At 37.3% G+C, this 17063-nt stretch overlaps 1 protein-coding gene across 4 annotated transcripts in view; it reads left to right on the top strand.

Moving 5' to 3' along the window:
• csmd3b (CUB and Sushi multiple domains 3b) overlaps positions 1 to 17063 on the top strand; it is a 684074-nt gene that overhangs the window by 621601 nt on the left and 45410 nt on the right. For all 4 annotated transcript variants that reach the window (XM_057827420.1, XM_057827419.1, XM_057827418.1 and 1 more), the window contains 4 exons: positions 33 to 206; positions 7994 to 8167; positions 15076 to 15249; positions 15600 to 15785. In XM_057827420.1, coding sequence (XP_057683403.1) covers positions 33 to 206; positions 7994 to 8167; positions 15076 to 15249; positions 15600 to 15785 — 708 coding nt within the window. The remainder of the gene's footprint in view (positions 1 to 32; positions 207 to 7993; positions 8168 to 15075; positions 15250 to 15599; positions 15786 to 17063) is intronic.

Here is a 17063-nt window from a genome sequence, read left to right as displayed (position 1 = left end):
TCTTATATCTGATCATCCATTGTCTTTGTCAGTCATCTCCTGCGGCGAGTTACCGTCTCCGCCCAGCGGCAAGAAAATTGGCACTCAGACGACCTTCGGGGCGACGGCCATCTTCGCCTGTGACGCCGGCTTCATGCTGGTGGGCTCAGCCGTCAGGGAGTGCCTGTCATCCGGGCTGTGGAGCGGAACAGAGTCGCGCTGTTTCGGTACGTGAATGTTAACGCTAATTAGCACATCACTTCAGAAGTCGAGAAAACGCTGCCTTTTAAGAGCGAGTTGTCTGTTTCTCGGCCGTCTAATGAGGATGGGTATTAAAAGTAGCTGAGATGACCCTGTCCTGCCTTCATCTGCTACCACAGCTGCTTCCCTCAGGCCTTGACCTCACACAAAAAAATACTCATTTTAGTCTTCCACACAAAAGAAAACCTCAGTGAAACAAGGCACTGACAGATGTTATATGGCATCTGTTAGGTCCCACATAAACAGCATTTGGATTCAATACCAGTATTTTTTTCCACTCCAAAAAAAGGTTTAGCTGAAGATAAATACAATTGGGAAAAAAAGAAAATTGAATATACTTCGAAAGAAAGCACTCCCTTGTCCTTGGTGGTTTACGCTTGTACCGCCTTCTCCAAGAGGCAAAAGCGGGGAGAAAAAATCACTTGAAAGTTTTTTTACGTGATTCAACTTTGAATGTAATGTTTATTTGTAGATTAGAAACTGTGTTCAAGCCAAGTTGACATTCTCCTGACTTCTAATGACTTTCGAAAAATATTTCAGAAACTTTGTTTCACTGCAGCGTTACAAGGTGCAATTTTTTTTTAAGCTTCACCCAGCCCTCAGGTGTTTAATCATGATCAAAACACATTACAAATGATAAGCTATTATATCAAACTGTGTTACATTTTTAATTCTACAAAACCCTTGGAGGTGTGCACGCATCAGTTTGGTAATGCTAATCAGTCGTAATGCTTGGAGTAAAAAAGTAACAAGCACTTTAATTCTCAATACAGTTTGGGAATCTTGCACTGTTGAATTTGCCTAATTTTTTTTTTTTTTTCCCCCAAACTGCACTGCATCCTTCAGATGTCCCGACGGAGTTGGTGGTGATAATTTGTCATGTTTTGATCATGATTAAACATGAGAGGGCTAAGTAGGGTTCGCCCTCTCATGTTTAGTCATGATCAAAACACAAAAATGAACTATTAGTTTTTAAAGCAAACTCCCATTATGCTCTCAAGCTTACCCCCCGGAGGGGTGCTTGCACCATAGTTTAGACTGGATCAAAGGAAATGCTAACTGCTAGGACTCTCATGCTAGATAAATTTATAAATGAACAGTTACTAAACAGAACCATACACTTCATAATGTATTGACATGACACATTCCCCATTCACTGCGTCCCACACTCCGCTTCATTTATTAGCAGACGGTCACAGCGATCTAACGCCGGATTTAGGTTGAAAAAGTACGAAAGCTGTACTGCATTCAAACAGGAAGGATTGTCTCAGGAGTGATTTGTTCGAGGATTCAAGGTAGTTATTATATTTTTCGTACCACGTATGCATTTTGAAACGTTGTGAAAAAAAAAACAATAGGAGAAATTATATTATATTTCACAAACTTTACGTAAAATAACTGCTAACTGCCCGGTTTTTTGCTTTTAAGCATGAATGGAGACTGTTTTACATTATAACTATAAAGATTTCAAGGATTTAAGCATTTATTCACAAGAATTGTCAACGCAAAAAGCTCTTTGTTGTGCTAATGGGGCCACCACAGTGACTTAAAGACTAGCAGGACATTCGACATATTTAAGTAAAATAAATGCTAACTGCCCGTTTTTTGTTTGTTTTTTTGCTTTAAACCGAGAATCGAGACTGTTTTTAAACATTTATTCACAAGATTTTTCAATGGAGAAAGCGCTTTGTTTACATATGGCGGCCGCTAATTTGCTTACTGACTAGCATCATAGTTTGCAATATTTATGTGAAATAAATGCTAACTGCGCGTTTTTTTGTTTTGTTTTGTTTTTGTTTTTTTTTGCTTTTAACCAAGAATCGAGACTGTTTGACATCCATATCTATAAAAAAATTCAGGGATTTAAGCATCTATTCACAAGAATTTTCAACAGAGAAAGCTCTTTGTTTACATATGGCGGCCGCTAATTTGCTTACTGACTAGCATCATAGTTTGCAATATTTATGTAAAATAAATGCTAACTGCACGGTTTTTTGCTTTGAACCAAGAATCAAGACTGTTTTACGTCCATATCATCTATTCACAAGAACTTAACGGCGGAAAAAGCTCTTTATTTACATCTGGCGGCCGCTAATTTGCTTACTGACTAGCGGAATAGTTTAGCAATATTTACGTAAAATAAATGCCAACTGCATGTTTTTTTTTTTTTTTTTGCCTTTAACCAAGATTTGAGACTGTTTTACATTAGAACTAAAGAATTCAAGGATTTAAGCATTTATTCACAAGAATCGTCAACGCAAAAAGCTCTTTGTTGTACTAAGGGGGCCGCCACATTGACTCAAAGACTAGCAGGACATTCGACATATTTATGTAAAATAAATGCTAACTGCCCGTTTTTTGTTTTTGTGGTTTTTTTTTTTTTTTTTTTTTTTTTTTGCTTTAAACCAACAATCGAGACTGTTTTACGTCCATATCTATAAAGAATTCAGGGATTTAAGCATTTATTCTCAAGAATTTACAACAGAGAAAGCTCTTTGTTTACATATGGCAGCAGCTAATTTGCTTACTGACTAGCATCATAGTTTGCAATATTTATTTAAAATAAATGCTAACTGCACGTTTTTTTTGCTTTGAACCAAGAATCAAGACTGTTTTACGTCCATATCATCTATTCACAAGAACTTAATGGAAAAAGCTCTTTATTTACATTTGGCGGCCGCTAATTTGCTTACTGACTAGCGGAATAGTTTGCAATATTTACGTAAAATAAATGCAAACTGCATGTTTTTTTTGCTTTCAACCAAGATTTGAGACTGTTTTACATCCATATATATATATGAAGAATTCAGGGATTTAGGCATTTATTCACAAGAATTTTCAACGGAAAAAGCTCTTTGTCTGTGTTTCCACTCTGTCAGCTTTGACGGAGATAAGCCCCCTATGAATCGGCCCCGTGTCCCGTCAATACATTATGAAGTCTATGACAGAACATATGCCAAATAAAGTGCCAGTCATCTAAACTTACACGTCACGATGATAAAATTTGACATGGAGAGTTTCATCATCTATCATTAGCTGCTGAGTTTATCTCCGAGGGTATCGAATGCGATCACAGGAGTTGGAAAGGACAACAATCTCAATCCAATTAGACAACGAAGTCTTCAAAAGAACATGTGCGACTGCTTTTTTTTTCTTCTTCTTTTGGAGGCAACACAAAGAACCGTGGAACATCTGTGAAAATGCTTGCGGGATAATTGACCATCTGAGCCTTTTTGAACTGATAAATAATTGAGTTTTTTGACAGAATACTAATAGTTTACAAAGATAGAAGGCCTGTTTTCCGCTCTTTGACATTGGATTTTATGCGGTGTGAAAATGGCTCAAAGAGAAGGGTCAGCTTCCAAATTAGAGGTGATTAAGTACACAATGTAATGAGGCTTTGTGGATTGCCGTATTTTCTGGACTATGAGTTGCACTTTCTTTCATAGTTTGCCTGTGGCTGTGACTTACAGACAAGTGCGACTACGTTGTTTTTTTTGTTTTTTTGTTTTTTTTTAATACCAACAGCCAGTTAAGTTGTGATTTTCAGGCTGTATTTATCCAAAAAAATGTTAACAAATTACGTTGAAAGATGCCTATTAAGGCTGTTGTTCTCAATTTTACTATGATTACTTTAATGTTTGGTTTGTTCGTGGTGTCTCATTAATTAAAAAATTGCCCCTCCAAATTGCAGATGTGGGGAGTAACGTGTTACATGTCAGTTACATTTACTTGAGTAACTTTTTAAGAAAATTCTACTTATAAGAGTTTTCCTGAGCCATACTTTTTACTTTTACTTGAGTAGATATGTGAACAAAAAACAATACTCTTACCCCGCTACTTTGGGCTACACAAAAGTCTACATTTTTCCTCTTTATTCTACATACTACTGTATTATATATTTTTTTGCCAGTGATGCCAAGAGTAGTTCAACTAATTTTACCAATGAGACGTAGCAACAATAATCACATGACTCCATTAAACCAATCAGACACAAGCTTGCCATTCTATGATCACGCCAGCCTGTTCAACCACGTGGCGACTTTAAAGTACAGTAAAAGATGAAGTATTTGACATAGAGCGCTGCCTTCAACATGACTCGAAAGCTCGGATTTAAACCTCTTTCTGCGTTTTTATTTGGTACCGATTGACCCCGGAAAACCAGAGATATGATCCTTTTGATTTCATAAAAGTAACTATGAAGGAACTATTCAAACTAGGAACTATTTTCTCCACTAGAGGGCACTCCTGCATTTTGGACGAATAATGCTGCATTTTTTTTTTTTTTTTTTTTTTCCTTTCGCTGGAATTCAATGATGTTTTTTTTGTGTATTTCTTTGGCTTACTGTGGTTATGTAATGGGTTATTGTAAAGTATCATTATAACAACAGTTCATAATTTTAAAAAATACCAAAAAATACCAAATAAAAATTAGCAGTTACTCACAATGTTACTCATTACTTGAGTATTCTTTTCAATGGATACTTTTTTACTTGTACTTGAGTACATTTTTTGGATGACTACTTTTACTTAGTACTTTGAAGTAACGCTACTCGAGTAAAATTTTTGGCTATTCTACCCACCTCTGCCAAAATGCGACTTATACTCCAATGCAACTTACTGAATGTTTTTTTTTTTCCCTCTTCATTTTGAATCCTTTGGCTGGTACGACTTATATTCAGGAGCGACTTAAAGTCCGAAACTATGGTGATTGTTTTTGGATAGTGTTATTTTATTATTATTTATGGATGGTATAATATTTTTTTAAAATTCTAATTCCCGTAGTCTTTAAGTCCACCTGCTTATTTGCCATTTTTAAAACTTTCAAACTATCAACAGTTGCTCATGGGAAGCGGAAGCTGAAATGAGTAGTGTCAGTAAAACAGCCCAAAATCCAAAAGGGGGCGAGGTATATCAACATTTGCTTATAAGCAGAGTGGCCAAACATTTTACTCGAGTAGCGTTACTTCAAAATAATATCATTAAAGCAAAAGTAAAAGTAGTCGTCCAAAAAATGCACTCAAGTTCAAGTAAACAAGTATTTGGTGAAAAGAATACTCAAGTAATGAGTAACATTGTGAGTAACTGCTTATATTTTTGTTGGATTCTTTTTAAAAAAAAAAAAAAAAAAAAAAATGTTTTTTTTTTCTGAGCACAAAGTTGTCTATATGGACTATAGTTATAACGATACTTTGCAATATCCCATTACATAACCACATTAAGCCAAAGAAATACAAAAAACAAAAACAAAAAATCATTGAATTCCGAAGAGAGAAGAAAAAAATTACATAAATGCAGCATTATTCATCCAAAGAGCATGAGTACCCTCTGGCGGAGAAAATAGTTCCTTGTTTGAATAGTGAAGCGTTCCTTCATAATTGCTATTCTGAAATTAAAAGGATCATATCTCCGGTTTTCCAATCGGTGCCAGATAAAAACTGGAAGAGAGGTTAAAATCCGCACTTTTGAGAAATGTTGAGGGCAGTTCTCTGTATTAAATACGTCATTTTTAATGGTGCTTGAAAGACACCACATGATTGAACAGGCTGCCGTGAAGCTAGAACGGCAAGGCAAGGCAAATTTATTTATATAGCACAATTCAACACAAGGCAATTCAAAGTGCTTTACATCACATGAAGATCATAAAAATCACATTTAAATCAATACAACGTAAAAACCAAGACAATCAAAATTGGAAATAAATTTGTACATAAAAATCGCATTTAATCACAAATAGAATAAAAATAAATAAAAATAAAACAAAAACTACTACAACTAATAATAATTGAAATCAGCAATGGAGATAAGCACAAGAGGAATAGAAAGCAAGTAGATTGAAATATATAGACAGTTATGGATATGCAGTGCTAAACAAAAGCGTTTTTAGCCCTGATTTAAAAGAGCTAACAGTTTGAGCATACTTCAGACGTTCAGGTAACTTGTTCCAGAGATGAGGAGCATAATAACTAAATGCTGCCTCTCCCTGCTTGGTTCTTGTTCTTGGAACATGCAGGAGACCGGTTCCAGACGACCTTAGGGGTCTAGATGTCTCATAGGAATCTAACAAATCAAGCATGTATTTTGGTCCAAGGCCATTAAGTGTTTTTTAGACGAGCAGTAGTATTTTATAGTCTATCCTTTGACTCACTGGAAGCCAGTGTAGCGATTTCAAAACTGGTGTAATGTGGTCCAGCTTCCTTGTATTTGTGAGGACTCTGGCTGCAGCATTCTGTACTAGCTGCAGCTTCCTGACTGATTTTTTATCAAGACCCGTAAATATACCGTTGCAATAGTCCAACCTGCTGAAAATGAATGCATGCATAAGTTTTTCCATGTTTTGTTGAGTCAGAAGCCCCATTTTTTAGGTGGTAATAAGCAGATTTAGTGACGGACTTTAGATGGCTATCAAATTTTAGGTCTGAGTCAATAATTACGCCAAGGTTTCTGACTTGATTTGTAGCTGTAAGTGACATTGTGCTAAGTTGCCTGCTTTGACCTTTCCTTTTTTGGCCCAAAAATGATCACCTCTGTCTTCTCCACATTTAACTGGAGAAAATTCTGGCACATCCATTCATTGATTTGATGAATGCATTTACTCAGGGAGACTAAGGGACTATAATCATGTGGGGACACAGAAATGTACAGTTGTGTGTCATCTGCATATGCGTGATAGGAGATGTCATACTGTTCCATTATCTGAGCTAAGGGAAGCATATAGATGTTAAATAAGAGTGGTCCAAGAATTGACCCTTGAAGGACTCCACACGTGAATTTGGTTCGTTCTGACTGATGGTTTCCGATTGACACAAAGAAATTCCTATCATGTAAAATAGGATGTGAACCACTGAAGAATAGTGTCAGTAAGCCCTACCCACTGTGCAAGCTTGCGTCTGATTGGTATATTGAAGTCATGTGATTATTGTTGCGACGTCTCATTGGTGAAATCGGTAATTAATATAGCAGGCATGTCTCTACTCTTAGCTTTGCTGGCAAAAAAAGGTAATAAATGTGTAGACCGAAGTAGCGTTGTAAGAGTAGCTTCGTAAAACTACTCTTAGAAAAACATTGTTTCTCAAAAAGTTACTCAAGTAAATGTAACAGAGTACATGTGATGTGTTACTACCCACCGCTCCTTTCGAGTATTTTAACCAAAAGCGAAAGCTTCTTGCTTTTTTGTAGTTCTACTGATCTCCAAAAGACTAAGATATATGAACATAAGACAATCAAGATAAGAAGTGTTAAACCATGTAATATTTCATTAGTTAGTAACAAACCTTAAAATCACATCTTGCATGGACCGGGAGCTAGTGCAAGTTGGCCAATCAAAATGCCCTTTGCAAACACGCTCTATAGACAACGTCCCGCTTTTGTGAGTTGTTCAGGCAGAGGCGAACAAATGCCGGCTCTACCGTTCCGCTTCAGTGCAAAAGCTAATGGTTTATGTTGGCTTGCTTCCACCAGGAACATACGGTTGCCCTAAAGGGACAAAAGACGTAGTGTTGGCTAAGCACTCACTGAGGTGATTTCTTATGAATACAATCAAGTGTTTCATTCATAAGCTGTTTAGAGTGATACTTTATGTAGTTCGCCACAGGCACCTTTAACTAATAGTCTGCTCTGCTACCCTACAGTCCGTAGGTTCGCCACCCGTGTTCCAAAGCTATTCTTGAATCTGTGTCCACACTGTCACAGCAAATCAGCCTTGAATTTAGTTGAGTTTACCCACTGTGCGTGTGCCGTATTTGTATTGCAGCTGGTCACTGCGGCATCCCAGAGGGCATCATCAATGGCCAAGTGATCGGAGAGAACTTCGGTTACCGTGACACAGTGGTGTACCAGTGCCTTCCCGGCTTCCGGCTGATAGGCTCATCGGTCCGGATCTGTCTCCAGGACAACCAGTGGTCGGGGCAGCTTCCCATCTGCATACGTAAGGAAAAGAGAAACAAATGATGAAGCTCATCAAGCTCCTCGGAGGCTCCGTCTCCATGACAACCTCTTGAGCCGAATGCCGCGAGCTCTTAAGACAACACGCCGCTATGCATACATCGCACCCGCAGCGGAAGCTTCATTATCACATAATGTTCCATCTGTTCTATAAGGAACGTCCTCATGTGGCACTTCACGAATTCACTTCACTACTATATACAATGTGAGCCGTCGTTATACAAAGTACTTGACTTCAGCAAACAACTTCCTTTTCCAGCACTCTTCATTCTGTTCATCAATATCAACTTCAGTGGTCAGAACGCAGCAAATGTATTCTGGTTGTTTAAAGGCGCATACCTCCAATATGGCATATTCTTGTATTGTGAGTGGCGCAGCTGCAGCAGCACAACATTTGTGAGATGTTCCGTAGTGTGTAGTATTCGCAGAGACCTTGTTGATAATATTCAGTCACCCTTGGGAGTGAATCCAAATGCTTGGAAATGCATAGTGGTGATGTAACTACTTGAGGAATTTAAACAGTGCCGTAAACCCTGTAGGATACAGACTGAGCCCTGTAGAGAATAGCAAAAAAATGGGTTAAATTAATTAAAATGATTTCTAGTTGCTTGTGGATGCCACAAGATTCCACCAAAAAGCTTCAAGTCTTGCCTATATTACACAACACTATACATCTAGCATGTACACAATCATGGACCCATGTTGGTAACACTTTACAATAAGGGTCCCTTAATTAACATTAGTTAATGCATTTTTAGACAATAACTCATGTTTAAGTAACATCACAATAATTCATTTAATCCCTTATCTAACATTTATTAATATTGGGGCTGTCAAACTATTAAATTTTTTAATCGAGTTAATTACAGCTTAAAAATTAATTAATCACAATTCAAACCATCTATAAAATATGCTAGTGATGGACGATAATACATTTTTCAACCTATATCGATAACCGATAATTTCCAGCCCCTTCCACCCGATAACCGATAATGTCACGCCGATAATTCTATTCAAACATGTATGTAAAATTTTAAAGTATACAAAGATCAAATGTTACTGTGCAAAAATGTAATTTAGTGAACAAGTAGTAAATTCCAACATCTAAACAATGGCAATGACATTGTGAATTGGTAAGCTTTTGGCAACAATTACTTCGATAGTTAACACCCAAGTTGCACAAAAATGCCTTTAAAAGTAAGCCATTCCTAACATATATCACATTACTACACTGCAAAAACACCTCCTTAAAACTAGCAGAATTGGACAAAACTGTTGATTGTGCACATATGGAGGCTAAATCGAGTATAATAATTATCGGATTGCATTATCGGTTGAATTTCGTTTTATCTGGATTATCTGTGTGACGTCATAATTGCCATTATCGGCCGATAATTATCGGTGACCGATATTATCGTGCATCTCTAAAATATGCCATATTTCTCTGTAAATTATATTGTTGGAATGGAAAGATAAGACACAAGACGGATATATACATTCAACATACGATACATAAGAACTGTATTTGTTTATTTTAACAATAAATCAACAAGATGGCATTAACATTATTAACACTGTTAAAGCGATCCATCGATAGAAAGACTTGTTGCTCTTAAAAGATAAATTTTAGTACAACTTATAGAAATTTTATATTAAAACCCCTGTTAATTTTTTCGTTTTAATAAAATTCGTAAAATTTTCAATCAAAAAAATAAACCGTGTAGCTCGCCATTGTTGATGTCAATAATTACACAATGCCCATGCTGCTCAAACCCATAAAATCAGTCGCACCCAAGCGCCAGGAGAGGGCGACAAAACACAAAAAAACTAGGGCTGTCAAACGATTAAAATTTTTAATCGAGTTAATCACGTCTTAAAAATTAATTAATTGTAATTAATCGCAATTCAAACGATCTATAAAATATGCCATATTTCTCTGTAAATTATTGTTGGAATGGAAAGATAAGACACAAGACAGATATATAAATTCAACATATGGTACATAAGTACTGTATTTGTTTATTATAACAATAAATCAACAAGAGGGCATTAACATTAACATTCTGTTAAAGCGATCCATGGATAGAAAGGCTTGTAGTTCTTAAAAGATGAATGTTAGTACAAGTTATAGAAGTTTTATATTAAAACCCCTCTTAATGTTTTTGTTTTAATAACATTTTTAAAAATTTCAATCAAAAAATAAACTAGTAGCTCGCCATTGTTGATGTCAATAATTACACAATGCTCATGCTGCTCAAACCCATGAAATCAGTCGCACCCAACCGCCAGCAGAGGGCGACAAAACACAAAAAAACAAGTAACAAGTGGACATTACACTGTGCTGTCATTTTAATCTATTTGAGCGGGACATGTGCGTTAAATGCATCAACTTTATTAACGTGATTAATTTTAAAAAATTGATTATCGCCCGTTAACGCGATAATTTTGACAGCCCTAATTAATATATCAATTAATATGAGTTAATGCATTAAGTTAATGCATTTTCAGACGATAACTAATGTTTAAGTAGCATTACAATAATTCATATAATCCCTTATTTAACATTTAGTAATGTATTAATTAACATTAGTTAATGCATTAGTTAATGCATAACCAGACAGTAACTAATAGTTTGGTAAAATTAAAAAAAAAATATATAGGCCTATATAGGGTTAGGGTTTGTTAATTTACACATTTATAATTTCTTAGTTAAGGGACACATGTGCTACACTTTACAATCAGGGTCCAAAAAGCATTCAGTACTGGTTAATTAAGGTTAAGTAATACTTATGAGGTACGTTCACATGAAATAATACCATAATTAAGGTCAGGTTATAATATCTAATATATCTAATACATAACATTAATTCACATTAGTGCATTAATAAATAGTTATTAATGTATACTGATACTAGTAAGTGATTGTGTTATTTTAAAATAAGAAACATTGCTCTGTGAGTCCTTGGGTGCTGCTAACCTCACCTTAAGTATGGTATTATTTCACGTGAACGTACCTCATAAGTATTACTTAACCTTAATTAACCATTACTGAATGTTTTTGGACCCTTATTGTATAGTGTAGCACATGTGTCCCTTAACGAAGAAATTATAAATGCTTAAGTTACCCCCCCCCCCCCCCCCCACACACACCCCTTTAACTTTATTAACCATTACTGAATGTTTTTTGGACCCTTATTGTAAGGTGTAGCATGTGTCCCTTAACTAAGAAACTATAGATGCTTAAGTTAACAAATCCTAACCCAATATAGGCTTATATATATTTTTAATTTTACCAAACCATTAGTTACTGTCTGGTTATGCATTAACTAATGCTTTAACTCATGTTAATTATTAATAAATGTTAGATAAGCATTTATATTAAGTATTGTAATCATACTTAAACAGTTATTAGTTACTGTCTGAAAATGCATTAAGCAATGTTAATTAAGGGACCTTTATTGTAAAGTGTTACCCTCATGTTACATACACAAGTGTTCTAGCGTTCAGATCATAGACTTCACAATCAGCTGACGGGACACAAGGCTCGGGGCCGATCTGGAGGGGGCCTATTTTAAAAAACTTAAAATTCAAGTATTTTCAGAACCAAAGCCAGCGACCTAAAACCAAAACAGGCACCTCCCTTAGGCATACATGCGTCTTCATGAGCAGCGGCATAAAAAAAAATTCGAAGTAGTTCCTTAATAAAATCCTGATTATTTTTATATAAGTATAACAAAACTTAAAATGGCTCAGATTTTCTGCTAGATGCACAAAAATCACTAAATGCAGAGATAACCACCTGTATTTTCAGGATCAATCGCAATATTTAACATATCATACACGTTTTTGCAGAAATAGCAACTTAAATATCATGTGGAGAGATAAAAAAATCCAACATGGTGGCCGTCACAAAACAAATTGCGTTTCAAGTTGAAAATTCTTGTAAATAAAGGCCTAAATCACAGAAATTCTATAGATATAAACGTGACGCAGTCTAGTGTCTTGGTTAAAAGCAAAAAATGGGCAGTTATCGTTCGTTTTACATAAATATTTCAATCAAAATTTACGGTTGTGTAATCCATCATGGCGGCCGTCACAAAACGAAGAGCTTTTTTAAGTTGAAAATTCTTGTTAATAAATGCTTAAATCGCGGAATTTCTATAGATATGAACGTAAAACAATCTAGATTCTTGGTTGAAAGCAAAAAACGGGCAATTATCGTTCATTTATTCATAAATATTTCAAGCTAAATTTGAGGGATTGTGTACTCCAATATGGCGGCTGTCACGAAACAGAGCTTTTTAAGTTGAAAATTCATGTAAATAAATGCTTAAATTGTGGAATTTCAATAGATATGAACGTAAAACAGTCTAGATTCTTGGTTAAAAGCAAAATACGGGCAGTTATCATTCATTTTACATATATATTTCAAGCCAAAGTTACACAAATTTTATCCGTTGATTTTTTTTTTTTTTTTTCTTTTTTCACGTTTAAAAGTGTACGCATAGTGGTATCTGATATAATAATTACCATGAATCCTCGACCAAATCACTCTTGAGACACTCCTGCCTGGTTATATGAAGTAAAACCTTCATCCTGTTTCCACCTAAATCCGGCGTTAGAACACAGCATGTGTTTGAGTTTATCACAGTGAAATCCAGTTCAACGTTCTGCCTACGGGAAGGCGTGACGCAATGTCTGTGGGAGCTATCTTTCCAACTGATGGTGAAAACTATGGTTCAGATATTAAAGCAAACAAATATAATTTTAAAAGTGTTAAAACTGAATGCGTCCTTTCGTCCAACATTTCTATTGAGTTTGTTTATGCGACAAATCTCAAGGCTTAAATCATTTTGCAGTCAAATGATGCCGTAATTACAAAGATAAGCGCATAAACTTGCGAGAATCTGACGATGTCAGATAAAATTTGTATGCTTAAACTTGAGATTTTCTCTGATTAATTAAACAAAAAACACCCCATTCTCTCCCGTCCCTTCTTGTCAGCATTCCTTATTCGTTTCCTTCCCCGTCCCATGATCCCCCCCTCCACTTCCTCTCGCCGACTGTCTCCTCTTGCAAACGTCAGAAATAGCCCCGTCAGCGCTAAAACTTTTTAAGCAGCCCCATTGAATTAAGCTAAGGGATGAATAATTACCACGCCAAACAGCAGGACACTCAAAACCAACTCCGGGGGGTGGCGAGGGACGATATTTCCTGATATGACATCTGTAAATTGCCCGTGGGCCCTCCGCCTTTCTGTACTGATGTAGGAGATGAATGTCCATGAATCAGCGCCATGTCAGCCTTTCTTCTTTCTGTTTTTAACACTCTTCCCAACATCAGCTCTTCATGCAGAATCATTTGTTTTTCATACAGGGCTGGCAGTAAATGATCGTGTTTTAGTGCCATTTATATTGATGACTAGCATTAAAGGGGAAGTTCAGAACTGTTGACATTAGGCTTAATTTTCGAGTTAGCGGGGCTTTAATTAGTCGGTGGTGTTGATTTCAACAAATTCTGTGCAGTTAGTTATTTATCAGTATCAGGTCTCCGGGGTGGCTAAGCGTGCGCGAGTCAATGGGACCGTCCTAGCATGCCAATAAAAAAAAAACATATGCATGCACCAATCAATAGTGTTGGCTATGTTTTCGGGATGAAGTTATTAAAACTTACCAATGCATGTCAGTAACTATAGTATGAACAACAAAAATTTTTAATCTAGCAACTCTGTAGGTAACAGGCTTCAAAGTGGAGTGATATTTTTTCCAAGGGTGTGTTTGTCGTAGAGAGCAGCAAGTATCCACAGTTTGTTTTGTTCGTTGTTCTTCATAGGGAGTTTGTGGAAATTCTCATTTGCCCATTTCTTCCGTTTCCACAGCTTCAAAATCAGTACTTCTCAAATAGTGGGGGCAGGGTGGTGCATGTGACCTCGGGGAAGATACTTTTTGCCATACTAGAGTGTACTTGCACATCCACTCAGTGGGTGGCAGTGGCGCTCTTATTTTCAGAGTGTGTGCAGTATTTTTGAACCAAGCAAGAGCAAAGAGCTATTAAGAGCTGTGCGCCGTTTTCCGGCCGCCGAACACCGGGCTGACGCCGCGACCCACTGTCGTCTCCGGTTCTCACGTGACACGTGTCCGCCCAAGAAGTGCCATTTTCGGCTTGGGATCGTCACGACAACCCCCCTTACTTGCGGTTCTCCACGGGCCGCCGAGAATGCGTTGTTTTCGGGCTGTTTGGTTTTGACTTTTACAACAGTGGGAGACGAGGAAAACCCACTCTGTTTACTGTGTCTAAAAATGTTTGTAGCGAACAGCGGTAAACCAAATCAATTAAAGATATTGGACACCAAACTCATTGATAAGCCACTTGATTGTTTTCAGCTAAAACGTCCCGAATATTGCCAACAATCGTCCCGCTTCGTCAGTGTTACATCAGTAAACCAATGAGCACTGTTAGCATGCTCAGTGCAGAATAACCGCACATCATTGCAAAGGAGCTGATACTGTGAACAGTGAAATAATAAAAACTGTCCCTCTGTCCAATGACACTGTCGTTTTTCTTCTATTCAGTTTTGCTTTTTTGGTCAAATTTTTTGGCATATTGTCCTTATCGAGCTGCAGAAAAAAACTTTGGAGCAAGCGAGATACTTGCCACGTTGTTCTCAGTTTTTATTTCAAATTGCCTTTCAAGATGACATGTCTGTTCTTCGTGTTGGATTTTATCAACTAAATTTCACACCAAAATGCGACTTATATGCCGATACAACTTAAATGTTTTTTTCTCTCTCTCTCTCTCTCTCTCTCTCTCTCTGCATTTTTTGGTTGGTGTGACTTTTAGTCCGAAAAATACGGTTAACTATTGTACTATTTTGTCCTCATTCCGCTTCAGCCATCAGTTGCGGCCACCCGGGCAGCCCAATTTACGGCCGTACGGTGGGGAACGGCTTCAACCTAAATGACGTGGTCAGCTTTGTGTGCAACCGGGGCTACGAGATGGAGGGGCCGGCCCGTGCCCACTGCCAGGCCAACCGCCAGTGGAGCCACCCGCCCCCGACGTGTAAAGGTGGGGAGAAAAGTTGAGTGTAATCAGCCCTAACTGTACGTATGACCAACTTTTTGGGAGAATCCGCTCGTAGACGTCTAGTCTTGTCATTTTTTTAGCCTTCTGATGTGATTTAAATGAGTTTATCACTAGTAGACGTCTAATCCGTTTGAATTGGGAGGGTAGCAGCGAATGAACATCCGCCAACCCTCTCACTTCAAATGGATTAGACGTCTATCATTCTAACTGGCAGCCAATGCTTTAGCTTTTACCTCATGTTTGTCAAGACTTGTTGAATGGGGAGGACGAGTGAGCCTCTCAGGTTAATGCCAAATAACACATGCTTTTGTCTGGTGTGTGCATGTGTGTAGTGGTCAACTGCTCGGATCCGGGCATCCCAGCCAACTCCATCCGCCAAAGCAAAATCGAGCACGGCAACTTTACCTTTGGCACAGTGGTGTTCTACGACTGTAACCCGGGCTACTATCTGTTTGGGTCGCCGGTGCTGAGCTGTCAGCCCACAGGGCAGTGGGACAAGCCGCTGCCTGAATGTATTGGTGAGAGATGACGCAGTTTACTTTTAAAAATTACAACTTTTATGATATTATAATCCAAGAAATGTTGAGTTTTAATTAGGACTTCTCGTAACAGTGCAGCTTTTTAATTGCGTTATATCAACTTTACGATCACACCTTAATGAGTAGATTTTTTCTTCCTCACAACTTCTTAAACAAAATATTTTTACTTGTAGTGTTGGGCGTCTCATTTTTTTTCCCACAAAAAATGTATGTTGTAAAGAAGACACACAAAAGAGATTTTTTTTTTTTTTTCAATGCTTGTTTCTCTTCTCTCTGCATCTCGCCCTATTCTTGCTGTCAGCCCCAATATACAAAGTAATAAATAGAGACCAAATTAATTCTCATGAAATAAGCGATTTAACTTGGAAGTTTTTTTTTCTCAAATGGTATAGCTGTTATTCAATTACAGTGAAGAAAATAGGTATTTGAACACTCTGGTATTTTGCAAGTTCTTCCACTTAGAAATCATGAAGGAGTCTGGAATTTTCTTGGTAGGGGCATGTCCACTTTGAGAGATATAATCTAAAAAGAAAAATCCACAAATAACAATGCATTATTTTTCTTAACAATTTGTGTGATACAGCTGCAAATAAGTATTTGAACACCTGTCTATCAGCTAGAATTCTAACCCTGAAAGACCTGTTAATCCGCCTATTGAAAGTCCACCTCCACTCCATGTATTATCCTGAATCAGATGCACTTGTTTGAGGTCGATAGCAGCATAAAGACACCTGTCCACCCCATACAATCAGTAAGACTCAAACTTGTAACAAGGTCAAGACACCAGAGACAAAATTGTTCACCTCCACAAGACTGGAAAGGGCCACAGAGGAATTGCCAAGCAGTTTGGTGAAAAAGTAAGAAAATGGAAAAAGCTAAACATGACGGTCAATCTCAATCAGAGTGGAGCCCCATGTAAGATACCATATCGTGGGGTTTCAATGATCCAATAAAGGTGAGGAATCAGCCCAAAACTACAAAACAGGAGTAGATCAATGACCCGAAAAGAGCTGGGACCACCGTTTCCATGGTTACTAATGGTAATACACTAAGACGTCATGGTTTGAAATCATGCATGGCATGGAAGGTTCCCCTGCTTAAACCATCACATGTCAAGGCCCGTTTTAAGGTTGCCTATGACCATTTGGATGATGCAGAGGAATAATGGGAGCAAGGTTTGTGGTCAGAGGAGAGTAAAATAGAAGTTTTTGGTCGTAATTCCACTAACCATGTGTCAGGAAAAATCTCGCCTCCCAC

This window comes from Corythoichthys intestinalis, chromosome 22 (genome assembly GCF_030265065.1).
Source record: "Corythoichthys intestinalis isolate RoL2023-P3 chromosome 22, ASM3026506v1, whole genome shotgun sequence".
Taxonomy (NCBI): domain Eukaryota; kingdom Metazoa; phylum Chordata; class Actinopteri; order Syngnathiformes; family Syngnathidae; genus Corythoichthys; species Corythoichthys intestinalis.
The sequence above is the reverse complement of the archived record's forward strand: the minus strand, read 5'-3'. Positions and strand labels throughout refer to the sequence as shown.